Source organism: Ischnura elegans, chromosome 10 (assembly GCF_921293095.1).
Source record: "Ischnura elegans chromosome 10, ioIscEleg1.1, whole genome shotgun sequence".
In the NCBI taxonomy this organism is placed as follows: Eukaryota; Metazoa; Arthropoda; class Insecta; order Odonata; family Coenagrionidae; genus Ischnura; species Ischnura elegans.
The window spans coordinates 102,168,563-102,190,308 of NC_060255.1; the positions used below are offsets into that span (position 1 = coordinate 102,168,563).

Genomic DNA, 21,746 nt, shown 5'->3' on the forward strand with positions numbered 1-21,746 from the left:
TATTGATCCAATTACATGATGTAAACTAAATTCATTATATTTTTTCATCCGAAGGGTGTCCGAGGGCTGATAGGAAGGAGATATAGTATTTTGGGAAATGTGCTACGTAGTTACTATCCCACGGCACTGAGCTTCTCCCTATGGTGGTTCAGTCTCTTGGGGAAGATTCAAACACAAACACATTGTAAATACTTCGTCTCATTTTCCTCATATGATGGATGCTGGAAAATTATGCATCGGGATTGTGATCTTCAAACGATGAATGCCGGAAAATGATACTTAGGGGAACGATAGATGCAGGAAAAAATTACATTGTCAGTATGGGACTTTATTTGGAACCAGGAATGGCAAACAATGGGAAAACCACCAATGCGGGAAGGATAGACCACTGTATTCCACTGTTACACATGTCATAAGCATCCCCAGGAATCCATTTGAAGAGAAAACCACCAGTGCAATAAAAAGCCAAACACGTAGAAGAGGGAATGAATGATTGTGTGGAGGGAGCAAACCAATGGCTCCTTTGGTGGGCTGCTCCTCTTCTTTTGAGGTCCTCCTCTACTGCTTCTTGCTCCACCGCCACCATTGTAAACACTCCCAGTCAACTTCTTGTACTCCTCCTTCAGGTAGAGAAGCACTTGCACCTCCTTGTCAATGGAATCCTAATGACAGAAGCAAACAATCAAGCAATTGAATCACACCAATTAAAGATAGTTTTGAAACTAATGATTTCAAGATGTATTTAAAGGAACATAAGAAATTCACAAGTGATTCCAAGTTGAGAGTTAAATTTGAGTGCATGTCTATGGAGCTTGGCTGCACAAACACTGAACGTAGGCAACCCGCCACTCACCTACTTCAAATACAGTGAGTCCTCATACTACGTCACCCTGTTTAACGTCATTTCAAGATAACGTCACAAAAATTTTGAGATCGTCATTCGTTTATCGCACCTTCGCTTCGCGATAACGTCAAGTCTTTTAAATTTCGCGCGACAAAAAAGGCAAAGTGGCAGATTGTTTCCGAAATCACACGGACCATAAATCATTGTCTTTGAAGGAAAATATCAAATTACACAAGAACAATTGAAGCGTGTTTCATCCCTACCCTGTCTCTGGGGTAGGGATAAAGATCCGACTCCGAAAATCAAGGATCCGATCCGAATTCGGATCCAAAAAAAATCCTTTATCCGTCCATCCCAAATAAATATATAATGCCTTTGAAAAACCTAGGCCTTCCTTGTCACCCAACCTTTAACACATTCAATGGGGAGTACGTCAATTGACATGGTCCGTCTAAGCTGAGATACGGAGAAGGTCAATTGATGCCCTCTGCCGGGAGCCCTTTCTCCACACATGATTAACATCCAAGTCTTCCGATCGTGTGCATGGCCTTCAACTATGGCTTCCCTCTTTCACACTGTGTGCACTATTTGTAAAAAGCAGTATTTGAATGAAAATTATGGCACAGAAACCTCAGTCTATTTTTCTTTCTTATTTTATGGCTGATTTTGATGACTTTATTGAAAATCGGGCCCACATTGAATGTGTTATACCACAGAATGTAAATTATTTACAAGTATTCTGTACTGAAACTCATCTGTTCAGTTGCTTGTCCTCTACTTCTTACTGTTTTCCCAGCATACTGCATTAGGGGAATTATTTATGCGGCCACGTCAAATAATAGGCGTCTTTTGTAATGGAAACTAGTTTTTTTATGAAAATAAAGTGATGCTTCTCCTCATGTGGTGTGTGGATATACCATATTATGCAAATCCATCTTCAAGGAAGGAGTATGTTTTGAATATGAATTTTCATCTTTTCTAACCCTGATTTGCACTAATCACATTTAAGTGAAGGATCATACTAGGCTTGGCAAGGCAGGGCATTAATGTGTAAACCAACTGCATATTTTGTATTGTTTCACCGTTCATTTAATAATAATTACAACTATATGTTCATTGTCCTAACATTTTACCAACTCCAATCAAATGGCCAAAATTTTCACTTAAGAGGTTCAATATTCTTCAGAAAAACTAAGCAGTAAACTTAAGAATGATGAGCATTACTGGCCATGCCCTTCTTGCGGCTTTTACAATCCAATTCTCTCATCCTTGCACATCTTTTGAGAAAGAATTCAATTAGGGAAAGAAGTGAATACAGTGAGTCCTCGTTCTACGTCACCCCGTTTAACGTCATTTCGCGATAACGTCACAAAAATTTTGAGACTGTCATTCGTTTATCGCACCTACACTTCGCGATAACATCAAGTCCTTTAAATTTCGCTCGAAAAAAAAAAAAAGGCGAAGCGGCGGACGTTGCAGGTTGTTCGTTTTGTGGGCGGTAATGCAGTCAGTCTAAGCAAAGTGTAAAACGGTGTGTTTATTCTTCATTGCGATTACGGTTTTAGCAAAAATTTCTGCAAAATGAATTCTTGCGTAGGTGCACAAGGGTTTACTTGACATAATGGTTTTCAGGAACCTAAAAAGTGATTTTAAGGCATTTTTCCGTGTAGAACTCTGAGTTTTCGTTGTCACTTTTTTGGCCGAGTTCACAATAATTTTGGTTCCTGTAACTGCGACGATGTTTCAGTGATGATGATGCCGAGGCGACGCTCAACCCAGCGACCACCATAGCGAAGCCGAAAAGCAATTCCCACCGTAAAAAATGCCCCAGATATGATACGCTAACATTTTTTTTGCGCAGGAATTCTGAGGTCTAGGAGCCGATATTCACTCTTTACATTGTTTCTTATGGGATATTATGCTTCGATTAACGTCATTTTGTTAATCGTCACATTTTTCAGGAACGGTAAGTGATTTTAAACGAGGACTCAATGTAGTTGTATCCCATAAAATCACTACTTAAGCCTCAATCCTAATGTCAGCAGTCGCGATAACGTCAAATGGGTCCCGCACTGCTTCAAGTTTATGGAATGAAAGAATAAATTCCCTAAATTGCATACGCACCTTGGAGGCCTTTTCGCCCTTCAGGGTCCTCACCCTGTCCCCCTGCTCCTTGATTTTGGCTTCCAGGGATTCTGCCTCCTCACCTCTCTCCCCCTGAAAGTAGTCATTGCAATTAACATCTCATTGGCCACCCTCAGCAGGTGCACCCCCACCATCAAGCCAAATACATCCTCAAATATGCTCTCTTCCATTCAAACATTATTAGGAAAAAAACTGAAAGGCCCTGTGCACATAGACACCAAAACTGGAAGCTCCAACTCAGCACAATGACTGCCTTACTCTCACTACTGCATCACAAATCTTTCTGTTCACAATAGGATAAAACATACATTTAGACAGTGACATAAAAAAGGACTCATACCATGATTTCAACATTTATAAAAAAATGTATTATTTTATATTTTTCATTTAAATTTTAGGCAGGCAATGGCTAAGGACATGTTATTTTTCTTCTATCTTAGTCAATCCTCGGAGTACTCATTAAAATAATGCTCATATTTATTATACCAAAACATGCTAATATTTTGCTCACGTTATACTTTAGCAGGGAACAGATTGAGCTTGTGTTTCTTAACCAAGATCCCTTAACTCTATCCCCCCTCCCTCCCACAAGCAGCTCAATCTTGAGCTTTTGGTCACTTGCACAGGAGGAGGAGTGGGGAAGGACCAACGACCAACTTTCAGCACTTTGAGAGTGTGCACATAAGATGAGGCCCTTGGACAGATGAATTCGAGAAGGGCTCACATCAAATGAAAGGCCAAACCAAGAAAGAAAACTAGGAAGATATTACTAATTAAAATAATGTTCATAATCCAAACATTTTCTCCTAAGTAAAAATGTTGGCTGTAAGATTTAAAATAGTAAAAATAGTAGCAAAAATCAAACCTATAAAATGCATTTAAAAGTTCTTAAAAATTAACTTTCCACTCCAGTAAAGCCTTCCACGAGAAAAGGACTAACTGTACTACCTCTTTTGGACGCACTCAATTGTGCACAGAGAAATGAACGGTGTGAAACAACAGGGAGGCGTGCAGACTACATGTAGGTTAAACTGTTCACTTTGAACCTGTTCAGTAAAAAGAACAGTTCAGAATATCTGTTCATGGCAAACAGTCAGGGTCATTAAGGTAGAAAATACCGTTTATTGGATGTTTAGAGTAAATGAAAGCTTAGTGTGGCATCACATGGTTTGCACAGCTTGTCAATTTCAAGCAAATTCTGTCCCGGGCCTTTGCTTGGTTATCTGTGTGCAGGAAAATATCTGCAGTCCACACGTAGAATAAGCCAGAGCAAATATTTATCAACCCAGCGTCTGATGTTATTCGCATATTAAGCACAAGAAAGGTTTTAAATTGTTGCTCTTATGAGCAATTTAGACTTTCATACACAGCTTACTCTTCTTTATAAATATTTTTAGTATAAACGTCATTTGTGAATCTCTATATTAGACTCCTCAGTAAGATATCAATTTTTATTTCCTCCTTACAGCCTGTGTCAGGTATCTATCCACTCTAACAATGTAATTAACTGTCAATAATAGCATGCGTAAAACGGTGAGAAATAATCAGTTTCATTGCTAAATTAGTACTCTTGGTAGAATGTGACAAATAGTAGAATATGTTACACCCGTGGAATTCCGTAACATATTTAAATGTAATACATGGAAAGCAAAGAAAGAGTTAGCCCTTTTGAGGTGTATTTATGTGCGATTAAGCTAAGTGGTCACAATAAAATACATACAGTGTCGCGACGTGAAAAACCTAATATCTCCTAATAAAATCGCCGTTGGTTATATATTGTTTTCATTCCTTCCAAAATGATGGATATATGCTTCCGAAAAACTATCCGGAAGAGTACCAAGTGCTTCCCCTTCGATGTCTAATTACACTACAAACAAGTAATTTGAGGAAAGTTGAAGCCAAATTTTTGTTTCCAAAAAACATCAGTTCAGGCCTCTTAAAGCATCGCATGGTAAAATATAGATTAACCCAGGTAAAAGTTAATTCCATTACGAATAATTTAACAAAAGAATATGTAGTGGATATAACATAGTTAAGCAATTTAGGTTTAACTTTTCCGTTTGCTGAAATAGATTTTTTCATTATTATAACTAATCAATGGTTTTAACTAGTGATGGGTCGGTTCGATTCCTCGATTCTTCGATTTCTCGATTCTCGACCAAAAACCGGAATCGAAAACGAGTACTTGCCAAGGTGAAAAATCGATTTATTTACGACTGCGTTTCCAACAGTCATTTGAATTTTCGCGCCACGTAATCGTAATAACAAAACACTTATCTTGGGATGTGCGAGTACTCGAAAATTCGAGTCGAGTCATCACATGGTACTCGACTCGAGCGTTTCGAGTAGCATTACGAATGTCGAGTCGAGTAGTTAAGGTTACAGAGCTTTTGAGGCTAGTAGGTCCAGCAATCATGCCGACAGGAAGCGATATCATGAAACTCATGTAATAATGCAGTTTTTAAAGCCGATAAGTCATTCTAATGCCTTGGCCAGGTAGCTTCAGCTTGCCGAATACACTATAGTTGTCGACGTGGGCGCCGAATACCTTTATGCCAGCCGCGGCGGCCGATCGTCTTCCTACCCAGCGCACACTGGTCCAAAATCGAAAAAAGCTGGAATAAAGTTCAAAATGACCTTTTTGGGGATAGAGACTTGAAACTTAGCGTAAATAATCATAAATCATTACCAGATATAGATTTATATGCCATTTTACATATATATGAACCTTTAGTGAGATACAGAGGACCAAACATGACCAATTTTTCAATGCCACGCGAGATATCGATTTCCTTAAAAAATCTTCGAATTTATCCAAGTGGTTTTGCGTTGGTATGAGTTTTATGGAATAAAAAACGCAATATTCCTTTGATCTGGTGCTTTGCCGATACTTTCAATGACTTTAGAAGATTTTGGCTCTCATCTGTCTGGTTTTATGACGCAAAATGGCCGACCCGTTTTTCACGTGAAATTTGACATAAAGTAGACATTATCTTTCGCTTACGAAAAATATAACTCGGAAATATAACTATAAAATTTGAACCACAATATAAAGTAGGGATTTCTAAAGAGTACTAATTAGAAATCTTGGAAAAAAAAGTCTGCGACCAAGGAAATAAGAGCGATTTTTCAATCGCGCGTCAAGGCTCAGCTACACGCCGCGGAACTCTAAGGCTCGGTAACTGAGGCCGATTTTTCAAGTTTTTTAAAACATTAGTCTTCAAAATCGTCATTTAAAGCATGGATAATTGTCTTCATTGACTTAAAACACTAAACTGAGGATGTTAAAAAGGATTATTTATAGATCGACTAGAACATTTAGTGCATTACTCCAGTGAAAATACAAAGGATTGGATATTTTTCGAAACTATCCCACGCATAAGAAATATGCCTCGGGTATTGAAGTAAAGTGAAGAGATTAAGTCAGCATGCTTAAGAGAGAGAAAAATGAACTGTGTCCGGGAAAGGCAACAACCGATACCCTTTATCCCTTTCCACCTTCGCCGAGGTGAGTCGCGCGGAAGGGGGAGTTTTCACACCACAAGGCTCTTTTAGCCTTTTTTATTATTGCATCCGTCCGATGTGATATTCATTTGTAGCGTTTAGTTTCTTTCTTGAACTTAAAAAAAGCAAGAGATTTTAAGGTTGATTAAATGACGTGAGATGCATAGAATTTTTTTGGTTCTACAAAACTTAAGTTTAGTTCTATAGTTCGTTGGCTTCATCCACTTGAATTCCATGAAGATTCAAGATCCAAAAAAATCGTTGATATAATTTTTAATATAAATTCCAAAATCTCCATAATCTTGCAATTTTGGTAGGAAAGTACTTGCCGAATCACACTAGTGTGTAGCAAAAGGCAATTTTCTGCAGGCAGTAATACTGAAACATGGAGACGTTAAAAACTGCTGGCTGAGCATGTAGAATAATTGGTTTTTCTGCTTGAGAATTTGAAAGGGCCAAATATTACATGATTCACATATGTAGTATGTAATCTTTATTACAGTTATGAAAATTTCGGTACTCAGGGCTCTCCCTTGTAATTTGGATACATACATATGGTCGACATATTATGAGTGCCAATATCTTAAAGTAATACCTATCATGTAACACCACTTTTCAGGTATGTTCTGTTTGGAAATTTAGCTATTATATTTTAATTACATAGTGATGATATGAAAGATACTTTTGTCAACTGACTCTTTCGCAGAGTAATATTTTTTTAAGTGGTTTTCCTGTTGCCTGGAATTAAGTCTTATTTTTCTTGGAGCCTATGGCATCAGAATCGATGGAATCGGTATCGGTAGAATCGGAATCGAAATATCAGAATCGGAATCGGGATCGGAATCGATAAAATTTTGGAATCGACCCATCACTAGTTTTAACCTAACGTTTAAATTAACTCTGAACCATAGCACAAAATACGAACAGAAAACCAACCTGTAAATTGACCATGAACCTGAACCATCACACCCTGTTCATCAAAAACAAAGGTTCAAATGAACACAAAATCAAAATGATCGAGAGCTCAAATGAACAGCGAATGAGGAAGCGAACAGCCTCAAAAAAAGAAAGCCCCCCGAGAAATAAATACCCTTCGCAAAATGAACGCCGTGGGGAAAAGAGTGGCCTCCGAGAAAGGAATACCCTGAGAAAACGAACGTCTAAAGCGATCAAATATTTTGAACACCGGTTACCTTTTGGACCGAATATGCCACACGTGTGCAGTGCAGTCATGAACAGTGAACTGGGAATTTTAGAGAACTGTCCATTTCATAATCGGCTCATTTCAGTGAACAGTTTGTTTTGGCAGTTCAGTTCCTTTTGACCCATCTCTATAGCAACCCATCCCCAGCACACCCATTTACTGAAGAGTGGGGTAGCATGCAGTAATCAAAAACCACCACATTGCCGGGCATTTAAATGAATAAAAATACAGAAAAAAAAGTCATACCTCAGATAAGTTCACAATCTACAAGCTGCGTTGAACAAGATTAATTTCGATGATAGATTTTTCCAACCTTAAGTATCATGGCATTAGAATTGTTAAGGAATATTTTTTTTTTAATTCCAATAGAATTTGCGAACAAAAGGCAACACACGCAACTTCCCAGAAACACGTACATTTTGAGTTACTCATCACAAAATTCAGAGCCTCTTGTTATCAAGGTCTTCGCTCACCTTTGCTTTGCTCTCCTCTGCAGATTCTTTGGGTTCACTTTTGACAGGAGCCATCTGCGTGGGGGATACTTCAGACGATGCAACTTGAATACCAGGTTTCCATGTCAACCCTTAAACCACAAGAGAGAATAGCACCAATCAAACACAGCAAAAAAATCATCCTACTACAGTCAGAAAAAGACAATTACAAACAAAACCAATTATCCAAAAAAATGCAATATCCAAATTGGAAGTATAAATCCATAAATAGTAATCCTCTCTAAAATCCGCCTCTTAACCACGGAATGCTGCCCCCCACCATGCTAGCTGACATTTTGAAGAACCGCCTTCACGTCCTCTGACTGGGAGAGGCGACATCGATGGCGGCTATTTGATGGGACACGCAACAGTGAAATCTGAGAAGCTCTTACATGCTCCACTCCATCTTCTCTCTCTCTTTCGCTTTCAAGGCGAAACTCTCTCACAAGAGAAGGTTGAACATTGCAACGCATGCAAAGTCCTTAAATCCCAAACATAGAGCATGAATTCAGCTCAATTTACCTATAGTCACCAACTCCCACTAACAAGGGGAGACCACGTACCTTGCTCCGCCTTTTTCAATGCCGTGTTTTTTATGGCATTCGGAATGGCAAGCACATCTCTGAACTGATAGTGGTTCCATTGAATGGGCCTTAGTTTGGCAGTAATTAATTAATTTCCGAGCGGTATTTTTAACACATGAGCATAGCGATTCTATCTTTTTCAGGTTAACGGCGGAATAAAGGTGGAAATAATCTTCATATGCTTCAAGTCTGCCTGTATGAATGGTTTACTATCGTGTTTCAAAACAGCTCACTCAAATGCTATTGGATTCATGAAACCTAATAACACCAGCATTACAGCATCTATAAGCATATTAGTCATATCAGTTATCTTCGTTGGAAATGCATGAAAAACTGTTTTGAATAAATAGAAGGACAAATGATAGATTAAGTCCACACTTAGTCTGTCTGTTAGCGCAATATTCAAGTTTCGTAGAGATTCACGCAATCAGACGCAACATCAGCGGGCGTAGATACCTCTAGCGGCAGTAGCGCACATTTTTTTATAAGAATGCTGGCTGGAACTGACTTGGCTACCTACAGCAGGATGAACACTATTTTAGTTACTGACATTCATGCAAAATAACAGGTTTACACAATTATCAAGGATTTTGTCAATATATTTTACTCTCGAAGACAATAAAAACAGCATATGATAGAACACTAAAAACATTTGTCACTCGCATCCACAAAACTTCATGCATTTAAGTAAACATTACAATGTATGAAAGCGATAATAAAAAAAATATTATTCTCCAACTACTTGTTGAAAGACGTAAATAAAACAGATGAAAACCGCGCCTGCCTTGATAAACATAAATATATTCTGTAAAATCATATTCAGCTTTAGCCTTCATCATTGTGCCAGAGATAGGAATCCCCGAGGCTCTTTGCTGGCAAAACCACGAGAAAAGGGCAGTTTCTAGCTGTCAAAAGCCAAAAAGTCAACCTGTCGTAATTACGAATGGTGCAGGAGAGGAATCGAGCCATTATTGCTAATACGAATTTATTTTACATTTAAATGATAGGGTTTGAAATGGTTCCTTGGGTAACTGTCGCTAATTCGAGCTTGTCGCTATATCCCGTACTCGTTATAAGGGGCTTCCACTGCACCTGGATTTATCATAAATGGTCAAATGATGTTCCTTTATATCAGACAGTTATTTGTGCTAAAGCTGTGGCTTTATTTGAATCTGTAAAAGAAGACAGCGGTGGTAATCACTCCAAGACATTTAGTGAAAGCTCCGTTTGGTTACAGAATTTTAAACAGGAGCACGTATATTCAGTGCGGCAATATCACGCAAATCTGCAAGTGCTGATAGTGCAGTCGCCACAACTTTTGCTGATGAACTCCAAGCGGTGATTAATAGTGGCTCCTTTCCCTCTAAACTAGTTTTTAATGTCGACAAGACGATATTGTTGTGGAAAAGAATGCAACATCATTCATTCATTTTCAGGGAAGAAAAACCTGGGTCAGATTTTAAGGCATTTAAAGACTGTTTCACTTAGTTGCTAACGCCTTGGGGGACTTACAATCAAAGCCAGTTATGATTAATAATTCACAATGAGCAATGAAAGGGCCAAGGTGAGACAAGAATTGTTTTTAGACTGGTTTTAAAATTCGTCACCTGCCAGCAGTGCATTGCGAACCCGTGAGATAGCTGATACATTCTTTTAAGACATTTTTTCCTAGATGTTAGCCCACCCGCACAAAAGGAGTGAATTTCAAAAGCACGTACAAATTTTTTTAAATGAGAAAAAACATCTTTGAATGCGTGCATACTATCTCCAAAGGTATTTTAAACTCTAAATGTTTTCATAAATAAGGTTTTCGAAGGCCATTAACAGTAAAATATATGGTTTATAGGCAATATGATACCCAACAATGAATGCATCCCTATCCTCCCCATGGTCTCCAATAATGCAAATTCAATAAGCCCAAAGACTCCATGAAACGCATCCCATGAACTAAGTGAGGCGTGGGCGTACGCAAGAAAAGAGAAAGCAAAAGAGGGAAACGAAAGATGAGAAAGAGAAATGAGTGCTGACGGCACAAAAGTGAAAAGACAAGAAATAGAGCGGCGGAGTGGAGACGAAAGGCACACAAAGAAAGCAGAAAGAGACGAGAAGGCCAGCTCCAGCTTCGAGGCTGCGTGAGAGAGGGGGGGGGGTGAGATAGACTAGATATGTAGAGGCTAGCAAGGACATCCATGCTGACAACTGTGACCAGATAGCAGTAAGTGAAAAAAGGAGCCGAGAGTTTTCAAACAAGAATTTGCCCAAACAACTGACAATTTTCCAGAAATATTTTGATCTGCTAAAAATACATTCATGGAATGCTGTAAATTAATACCAAGCATTGATTTGAATTACATAAATTAATGTTTGTGCATGACTAACATAATCACCATTTGTTTTCTCAATTGACATGTCTTTCCTGTCATTCAAGAGCATGTGACATCATCAAAAGATTGTTTATAATGTAGGTAAGATTAATTAAAGGTAACCCTTATGAGGGCGACAATATTTACAGTAGGGAGTGTTCTATCACCTGTTTCCTTCTTGAAATCTGCTTTCAGCGCAAGAAGTGATTTCACTTCATTATCAATGGCATCCTGAAAAAACATTACCATCACCATTAGCAACAGCCTGCAGTCATAAGGTTTATAATAATTTGACAAAATTTCATAAACATACTTAATACAGACACATAATCATAAATTATTTGAAAATGACACATGTGAACCAATATCCATCCTCCGCTAGAGCTATACAGTCGAACCTCAATATATCGTTCCTGCATTCATCATTCGCCGTACCTGGTCCCAAACAAGGTCCTATAAGAGATTGTAATGCTTTCCCACATCTATCCTGAAGTATAATTTTCCCACATCCATCATAGGACGAAAATGAGACAAAGTACTGTACAAGCACGAGTAAGAGGCACACCCCTATTTTGAGCATCGGAGCTAAAGACAAAAAAAATTTTGCGGCATTTTTTTAATCCTACCACGCGATGTTGCAGACTTATGCCTGGACTTTCATCAGTTATCAAATTTTCCTCTTTCAACACCAAAAATTTACGCAGCATTTTTTCAGCAAAATTTATGCGATACATATGGCGCTCGGAGATAAGGTATTCACTTGTAGCCTTAACCTTATGATGCTTACTAAGTATAGTCGGACTGGATACCTAGGATCCAAATATCCACGGATAATGCCCTTCACCTTATACTTCGGATCCAAACTCGTTAAAGAAATAGAATCTGAATCCAAAATTTAAAATCAACTCTTTCATGAATGCAACGTCCTATTAGAATGAGTAGAAAGAGTCCCGATCCTCTCTTCGCATGAGCCATTGCTCTAAGATGCTTGTCCTACTCATGAACAATTTTGTTTAAAAGCTCTCGTATCAGTATTGCAATAGAGTTTCAGGAATGGAAAATTTTAAGGCAAAACACGACAGGCACATACCAAGAACCTTCCCAAGAGATTGGACAACAATCAGGGGAATCTCAGCACCGTAGGATAATAATCATCTTGTAGATTTCAGGGAACCACACTCTGCCCTCCATCAGCCAAAGCCTCTGCCTTTTTTTTTTCCTTGCCAAGACCCCAAAGACCATAAATCACTTGCCTCAAAGGAAAATATCAAGTTAACGGGAACAATGGAAAGGTATTTCCCCTACCCCATCTCACTAACTGACCTTTTTTGGTCTACCATCTTCAATTCTTCTAGTTTCTGGAGCCCAAATGCTAAGAAGAGTCACCTACTGAGCTCGAAGATATCTCAATAGCTTTTGGCAATTGTGTGATTGTATGACACGCACGAGGTTAAAAAAAAAGAACGAGACTTAACATGACACATGTCTGACAGTATTTAAGTTTTTTAAGCATAGCATGAGTGCAACAAGAAGAAACAGACTGGAAACTTCAAGCAACGCAAACTGCGTATATCACATTGCTGCACCTTCACCCCTTCGCTTTGAAGGCAACTTCGTCACCTGCAAGACTGGACGTGATCTACCCTTGCTCCTTCCCTCGTAGCTTGAAAGACGGAGGGAGGGCACTCCTTCCCCTCGACCTCTCCTTCAGCACTCTTCAATTATAAGCATTTCCGATTTCCTATCTGCCATTTAGTCCAGCAATGTACATAGTAGTTCGAATTTTATAAACCGCAGGTTTTGACTCCAATATAATTTTCAGTTACAATAATCCTCAAAATAGATCCTGAAGATGATTTTTGAAAAAACAGGTCCTTGGCATAACGGAAATTACTTGGCAAGACAGATGTTGACTATTAACCAAGTATTGTTCTTCAAAACTACGTGTTTCTCTACATTTGATTTGCGATTACTATTTGCAGTATAAATGCCGTGGGATGCCCACTCTTGGCAGAAAATTTAGAGCGCCCTCCGAAAAACGAGCGAAAAACCCCGCGTGATCTTTTACATGTTCACATCTGAGGTTCCGACGTGACTGCGCAATGCCTACGAGTAAGAAATACAAACAGGAGCATTTTAAAAATAAGTCACTAAGGGAGAAACTCCCCTGCCTGCCACTTGTTTCTGACCTAGGATTTCAGATGACTCACTAAGGCTGAAAACAAAGGCCACTCAGTTCCCCTTGGACTTGAGACCGGTGAAGGGGAGGGGGGAAGATAAGAAGTTTGTGTAAGAGGCGCACCCTCATTTTCGGCTGCAATTTCTGGGAAAAAAAGGTATGCCTCTTACATGCGCTTATACGGTATTTACAATGTGTTTGTGTTTGAATCTTCCCCAAGAGATGGAATAGCATTTGTAGATGTTAGTTTTGCAGCATGGATTCAAAGATTCCAATCGAATCATGAATCCGTGGATTCAAGATGCCCCACATACTGTACGCACTGATAATTAGATGAGGTAAGAATTATTATCCTTTCAAAAACACTCAAACTACTGACATGTATTCTCTATGACAGGAAAAAGGGAATAATTTCTTCTGGACTGGGATTAAATTTCTCTGTGACTATGAAAGCTTTGGTAAAATTCCCAGTTAAGGGGATTTTTTTCCCATTCCAATTACAAAATGTGTGAATTTCAATGCCATTCATGCACCAGGATAGAAACATAATATCACACACTAGCACGTATGCTGAAGAAAAAAATTGAAATCAAGACATAGCTACCTTTGAAGCCTTTTCTGCTTTCATCTTCCTGACTTTGTCACCTTGCTGACTGATCAGATCCAGGAGGTTCTGAGCCACGTTGTTTTTTCCAGGAGGGGGGCAGTCCAAAAGTGAAGACTCACCAATTGGAGATATGGCCTCTGCTAAAGCAATTTGAAGTGATCAAGGCTACTCATATTACAAATATATTATAATAATAATTTAATGTCCAGTAGGTTATGCAAGTATAACATACGATATTGTCAGAGAGAAAAAAAAAAAAAAATATGTAGCATATAAAGAAGTGTCAAGCACTTAAGTACATACATATTACAAAATTTTAACATTCAGAAACTCATTAATGCTGTTATAAAATTTATGAAATATAAGTTCTTTCAACTTATCTTTTTAAATATTTCCGCTGACTAAACATTTAATTACTTACTTAATCATAATACTTCCGACAAAGTGCAAAATTTAAAATATAAATACATAACAGATTAAGTATTCCCTGAACAGTGGTCTTCCTGGTATCCATTGAAATTCTGTGATTTAATATTCATTGATTTAATACGTAGCCCTCTTGTGGAGAAAAGCCCTTCGTAGCTACATTAGCATTTCCCCAGAAGACATTTCCATACACTAAATATGAATTAAGTGTTCTGTGTGCTCAAACACATTCAGCTCGAATAGACATTGTTCATAGACAGGGTAGAGTCCAAGTTCTGAGAAAACGAACACCGAAAGCGAACCTAATATTTTGAACACCTGTTTGAAATATTAGGGCATTCAAGCCGTTCAGCAGCTAAACTGTACATATTCATGGACGGAGGGGAATGATAGAGAAGGAAGGGGAAGGGCTCGGTCGTCTGTGACGCAGGACTTCCACGGCCTTGGATGGTCTGCATCGTAAATGCCATCTTTTGTGACCACCACGCAACAGTAGAACTGGGAGTTTTAGAGAACTGCCCATTTTATAATCGGTTCATTTCATTGAACAGTTCGTTTTGGCAGTTTGGTTCTTTTTGACCCATCTCTAGAACCAAGTATTGAGATCTGAGAACCAGTGGGGGGGGGGGGGGGGGGGGAAATGGACACATACCGAGAACCTAAAACATTTAAGAACAGACTCCTCCTTAATAATAAATAAACAAATTCTTTATCATCATTTATTATATCATCTTATCTGCAAGTGTACTTGGTGGAGATTGGCAAATACATGAATATATTTTTGTACATGAACGAATCTGTGTAAAGGCTGTTTTACACGGCAAATGATACGCATACACATGAAATTCATTGGCTGTGATCACTTTCCTCAGTGCATGATTTTGGTGAATTTTATGCGCAGAAATAAGGCGCACTAGTGCTACTATCAATAATGCATGTCCATCCTAACGATATTTCCGACCGTATCTGACCACATAATTTGCTTTGTAAGTCGAATGGAAGTGAGCCTGAATAAAATTTTGCATTGCTTAGACTTTTGGTAGGTCTTCAGAAAATTCTGACAGATGTGAGGTTGAAGGGCCGCCATAGTTGTAGGAGTGCACAGAAAACGAGAGAATTTCAGTATAGTAAAAAATGTCTTGCATTAAGGCTCTACCGCTCTACTCTCTTGCAAAGGGAATGGTGTACCGTGCGATGATGTCAGAAGGCATTTCAGGTCACGTAACTTCAAGCGTTATTTGAGCACTTTTAATGAGAATTTAATAATGCTTACGGAGTACTAGGAGAGTTTTGGCTTATATATTTGGGCTCATGAGAAAATTGTCTATTTAATGAGATGTACTGGTATGATGAACAAATTTCATGCATGTTCCCCATCAACACTAGAATGACCGGGGGCAGTCAATTGAACGTTTGTGTTTTTCTTTCGCACACAATTTAGTTATTTTCCAATCAATGACGCTGAGATTTTTTTAATTTTAATATATTGGAACAAATAACCTGAAAATGAAGGTTTTTTTTTGGGGGGGGGGGGATTTATGTACAGAGAAATGTCACCTTTTACCTAGAACAGGGTTCCCACTCTAACTAAATTATAAAATTCACGGTTTATTTCCAGGTTTTCACGGTCTAAATTGCGTCAAATTCACGGTCTGTTGATAAGCCATTTTAGGAAGAAATACTGATCACATAAAAATCACTGGTCGCACGTTAACTAAAAATAATGCAAACACGATAATTGCCAGGAATGCAAACGCAGCAATGAAAGTGCTCTTATGACCTCGCCTATCGTTGGCAAAATTTAGGGCCGGCTGAAGGTGGTGAGTGGGAAAATGGAGGGTGGTGGCAGGGAAGTGAAGATGTGTCTGATTTCTCGTCAGAGTTAATGATCACTTTGGCTAATGGTCTTCCAATCATAGCCTTAAGGTCAATGTGTCATCATGGCACACGGACCAATATTTGCGCTTCGAATATACGTGTGCAGGTAAATGCGTGGACAGTGTCTGCGAGTGGCTGGCCTTGAAACATGATCGACATATCGATTTCTCTTTTCATCCGTCAATCGCGGATCTACAATCAAGTTTGAGAGATTTTTAAGGTTATATGACGAAATTCACGGCTATTTCGAGGTTTTTTCACGGTAGACGAAATTCACGGCTTATTCACGGTTGAGAGGGTACCCTGCTAGAATCACCGAGAGCTGTCAATTGACCGTTTTTGTATTTTATACTGTGACTTGGCTCCCTTTGCCGTTCCTTGGTGTCAATTTTGTCAAATATCATAGTGTATACTTTACCACACATGAATACTACTCAAGTTTGATTCTCACGTCTTTAAAACAGTTTTTACGTGTAATTTTACAGTTCATGTGAAGGAGAGAGACATAAGCAACGCAAAGGTATGCTGCACCTTAAAGATTCGCTACTAAGCCTACTAAGCATTCTAGGGGCAGTGATGAGCATTCATTTAGCTGAAATTTTTTGTTGCATTCGTGCGTAGTTGCTTGCATAGACCCACCAGTAAAAGATGTCCACATGACATCTGCTTGTCAAAAGAAGAACTTCTAAGCACCTATGGACTCAGAGAGTATAGAGGCATAGTTCAAATGGTCAATGAACAGTCGGAGCAGTCTGCTAAGGGGATGATCATGATGGGAGCAGGTTAAGGACTAATTAAGCATCTTTACTCTTGATTCACTTTGCTGTTCTTGGTAAAATCATTGAGTCAACAGTTCTTAATTCTTTATCCCCCATGTTGACATACATACTAGTTACTGAACAGCAAGGTTTCAAATAAATTATGTCCACCACTACTAATTTAGCCATATTTAATAATTTTATGAATAATTCCCGAGATGAATATGCAAGCTGGTGTAATTTATAGGGACTTCACAAAAGGCTCTGATATGGTAAATTTTGATTTGTTGCACTTCATTAAGTTGTGCCTCACTGGCACAAATGGTCCAATATTACATTGGATTTAAAGCTACCTCTTGTTTAAAAAAAAAAGGATCAGTAACTATTACACCATCTGTAACAATGATGACTGTCTAATATTGAACATTTGTATTTCCAGGATTTGTGAATGGTGCAGATCTTATCTCACGACTCTTAATGTTAACAAGTGTAGTGTTATTTCCAATGATGATAGTTACATTAGCGCATTTCCCAAGATCCACTATCAGCCATTCAGCACTCGCCTCCCCCCCTCTGATGCTTTCCTCTTCACCAAAATAAAAAAAACGGTCCCACCTCGCACTGTGATCGTATTACGAAGACCTTAGCTTCGAAAGAAAATATCAAGCTACACGAGAGCAATAGAAACGTGTTTCGCGCCCCCTCCCCCCCTTTTCTCACCCATTGACCTTTTTCAGGCTACCTGCTTCAAAGTTCCCAGTTTCTGGTGGTCAACTGCTGCATGAATCACCAATTAGCCCAAAAGATGTCTAACAATGAATTTCGGCAATTGGCATTATACTTTTATTAGATTGAAATATTAGAAATGTGCACATAGTTCAAAAAAGAATGATATCAAACACGACGTATTTCTAACGTTATTTAAGCATTTTAAGCAAGGAAATAGTTGGAATAATACGATGGTGATTTCTGGCGAATATCGATATCCTCGCAGCTGATAGTGAGCTTCACAGCAGTTGATGCGGCATTTTTTTTTTAAAACTCGTCTGAGTTGCTTAAGAAGCGATGTCTTCTCAGGATATTTTGTTTCTCCCTACTAGGAATCTGAATTCATCTGCTCATCTAGAGTTACGCTACTTATTGTTAGAAATGAGTGGGTAAGTTGCCTTCTCTATAGGGCAAAAAATTTCACTGCGGAGTCATATAGTCATGCTTCACCCTCTGCAGTAAGCTCTGCTTACACCGTACGTGATAGCATTAGTTCCGAACTTCTCCTCGTACGAGTGGCTCCGTATTTTCCAGTGTGGGTTGACTTAAAACCAGTGAGTGTTTTCCGTGTGGGTTCAGTAAAGTCCGGTTTCATTTTTATTAGTTTTATTTTCATTCGTCTTCGGACCACGGCCCTTCCGAAGAAACAACTGAGAACTTGTAAAAGATGGACTGAAAATAATTGAAGATGAAGAAAAGATTCCGGGCTAGAAGCGCGTGAATATTGGTATGTCCGCTAGCACATTACGGTAGGGGTGGGGGTAGAGCGAGATACCTGGTGAAAACAAGAAGTGGGATGAAGCCGAGGGTCAGGTGGGCGCGCCGCTGACGATCAACGCAACATTGCCTCAATCACATTAAAAATTTAATTGCTAGAAAGGAACATTTCAAATAATAAACTATTTTTGGCCTTTTTGATCACTGCGTTGGCGAAAGCGGTTGTTTGAGGCATAGCACGCACATTTCTCTCGTAAATACGTGTACTTGAAATGGCATTTGATGGATAAGTATTTTTGCATCAGACAGAAATCCATAATAGCAGTGAAAATTCCAAGTGGAGTGCAAACATTTTTTAGCAAGGTGGTGTGTCCTATAGGATATTTGAAAGAGATATAAGTTGAATCAACAATATGATCGAAGTGTTTCAATAAAGCACTAATAATCCTGTAATCAGCTAAAATCTTGTTTGAATCCTTCAATGAATATCATAATTACTCGCCAAAATCCAGCGGTTTGGGACATAGGCAACCTAGCGAAACACTCCCGAATTGATCATTTTCCCACATTCATCTTTTTTTCATCCATCCCCTTTGAAAACGATACATCAAGGTTTCACTGTACTTAGTTTTACACAAAATTTAATCATAGGATTTGGAATTCGATAAAGAAATAATATTCCTGTAATCAGCTGAAATCTTGTTTGAATCCATTAATGAATAATGCTTGAATAATTAATGAATGTTTGAATCCATAATTCTCAAAAAACCCAGTGTTTTCTGGGACATAGGCAACCCGGTCAAACATTCCTGCATTGATCGTTTTCCCGCATTCATCGTTTTTTTCATCCATCGCCCTGAAAAACGATAGATCGAGGTTCCACTGTATTACTAATTTACATCATGATACACTGTTAAATCGTTCCTTCAATGGTACAGTAGCATATGCTGCCTATCAAAGTGTGTTGATTGTGAAGGTAGAAAAAACATTCCAGTTTGTACCTACTTGATGGCAGAATTCCATTGACAATGATATACATGTAGAACACGTATCATGGACAGTTCTTTATCATGGAGGTGACAATATGGAATCCAAGGAATGAGTCCATTCATCCTCCTTGCTTTTGATACTTAACGTCAATCTTTAGGTCTATATTCAGCACCTTTACAAAAAATGTTCCGCGATCACATATATCAGAATATCAGATACTTTGATGCACTGGATATCAGCTATTTTTCTACTTTTGCTCTGCGTCAGCTGACACATGAACAATTTTCAATTGAAAGTACACTATATTAATTTGTACAGCATGAAAAACCAACATATCTCCATCAAAATCGTTCAAAACAACAGCTTTCTGCTCCTACCTAAGTGCTGGAACAACAGCCATCGTATCGCCTCACTTTGAAACTATTCCACTAGTGCTCCAGTTATTGCCATAGGATCACAGAATTAAATAAAATTTAACCTCAAGTAGCACTAATGAATGCTTTGAAACCAAAAAGTATGTATCACCCTGTAACTAGTCAATAAAACAGTGTAAAGGTCCCATCCTCATACACTATTCCTCACAGCACCGCTACGTAATGACCATTGTTCCTCTGCTTCAAGCGTTCTCCATCAGGTGGTGACTCCCTTGGCTGGATTCGCGAAAACAAGACTTACAATACCGTATTCCTCCGAATATACTCCCCCTCTGAATATAGCCCCCTCCCCCCCTAATTTTGACGCTTGAGTTTCGGGAAAAAATTAAAAAAATGGGTTTGAATATAGTCCCCCCTTGACCACGGGCATTTTTGAAAAAAAAGGGGGGACTATATTCAGACAAATACGGTGATTAATCCTAATGCTATTGCCACCTGAATTATTGTTTTACCATTGATGCACATAAATTGCAAATGACAGCCTTCCTGAACAATGTCTGAAAAATATTAACAAGGCAATTTAATGCATTTTGTTGAGCAAAGCCTAGTATTTATTAAATATTCTCAAAGTGTATCTGCACTTTCCGATTTGGTTCTCATGAGGGGAGCAAAGGAAATAATGATGTAAACAACAGGTTTGGGTTCGCATCAACAATAATGAAGCGAGTACAAAATTGTGCATGATTGGAGGAAATTAGATTCTATTCACGAATTACAGCAAGAAAAATTATTCAAATCTCAAATCATGGGACACGTGAGTTTCCTTTTGAATTTGATTCACATGATTAACAAATCTTATTATCTGCATGCATGTTTACAGCAGATTGACAAAAACACAACCTCACTGACACCCTATGAATCTGATCCCAAAATCAAGAACCAATGTTTTCTTGCGTCAACTCATGCCAGTGTAGATACAAATATTAGCCAAATGTCATCAATTTACAGTCCTTTACTGAAGTTCTACTAATATTTTCAACATTTTCATTCACCATTCTTGTAATACTTTATGACATGGGCGACTCTTATGACACAAAATGAGAATGTCAGCGTCATGCAACAAAATTTAAGAAGTAAATGCTACTGATCTGGAGAGGAATTTACCTTCTTTGACAGTATCCTTTTCTTTTACTTCCACAGAATCCGTTTCCTGCAAGAAAAATGAGATACACATTCTATGTAATATGTTTTGCCATACATATAATAGAACTTGCTCAAAGGGAAGTAGGCATTACAGTAAAATAGATTAAGTGGAACAGCCAGATCATAACAAAGGGAACTTTCAATACTAATGTAGACACTGAGTTAGTGTAGTTGCAGAGAGTCCATTGAAAAAGAGATCGAAAGTGCACGAGCCCCACCATACCATATGAAATCATAGAATCCTATACACAATACCATTATTCTCAGTAAACTAATCAAAAAAGTGAACAAATGAAAATATATTCCAAGTTTTACTCAATAAGACTGCAGATATCAGTGGGATAGAGCAGGCTTCTCTTTGTGTTTGACATGCGGACTTGGATATGCACTGATACAACTGATAACTTCAGGCTTTACTTTGTGAAACCTCTTCATACTGGAAGCAAAAAAAAGAAAACTTTGTAAGGTCCACTATTATGTTAACATGGGCACGACCCGGGTTTCATAACGTGGTTACACCTTCAGGTGACTGATCTCGCATGCATCTTATATTTATACACACGTATGACGTTGAGGACATCTATCGGAAGGGAAAGGATTGGTTGAGAGGGCGGGGGTGGGGGTTAAGCATGGAATGGAAGGGGCAGCCTTGATTTGGGACGAGGGTTTTTCCTGTGAGGATCCTCACATGAAACGTTATGAAACCCGGGT

The 21,746-nt window shown here is 38.6% G+C and overlaps 1 protein-coding gene across 2 annotated transcripts in view; it reads right to left on the reverse strand.

Annotated features, from left to right (window-relative positions):
• The window catches only part of LOC124166770 (bifunctional glutamate/proline--tRNA ligase), a 136,770-nt gene that overhangs the window by 44,047 nt on the left and 70,977 nt on the right, over positions 1-21,746 (reverse strand). The window contains exons 21-26 of one of the 2 annotated variants that reach the window (XM_046544449.1): positions 20,997-21,042; positions 13,919-14,061; positions 11,303-11,366; positions 8,171-8,280; positions 2,969-3,061; positions 513-662 (exon numbers count right to left, since the gene is read on the reverse strand). In XM_046544449.1, coding sequence (XP_046400405.1) covers positions 513-662; positions 2,969-3,061; positions 8,171-8,280; positions 11,303-11,366; positions 13,919-14,061; positions 20,997-21,042 — 606 coding nt within the window. The remainder of the gene's footprint in view (positions 1-512; positions 663-2,968; positions 3,062-8,170; positions 8,281-11,302; positions 11,367-13,918; positions 14,062-20,996; positions 21,043-21,746) is intronic. The other variant, XM_046544450.1, reaches the window with a different exon arrangement.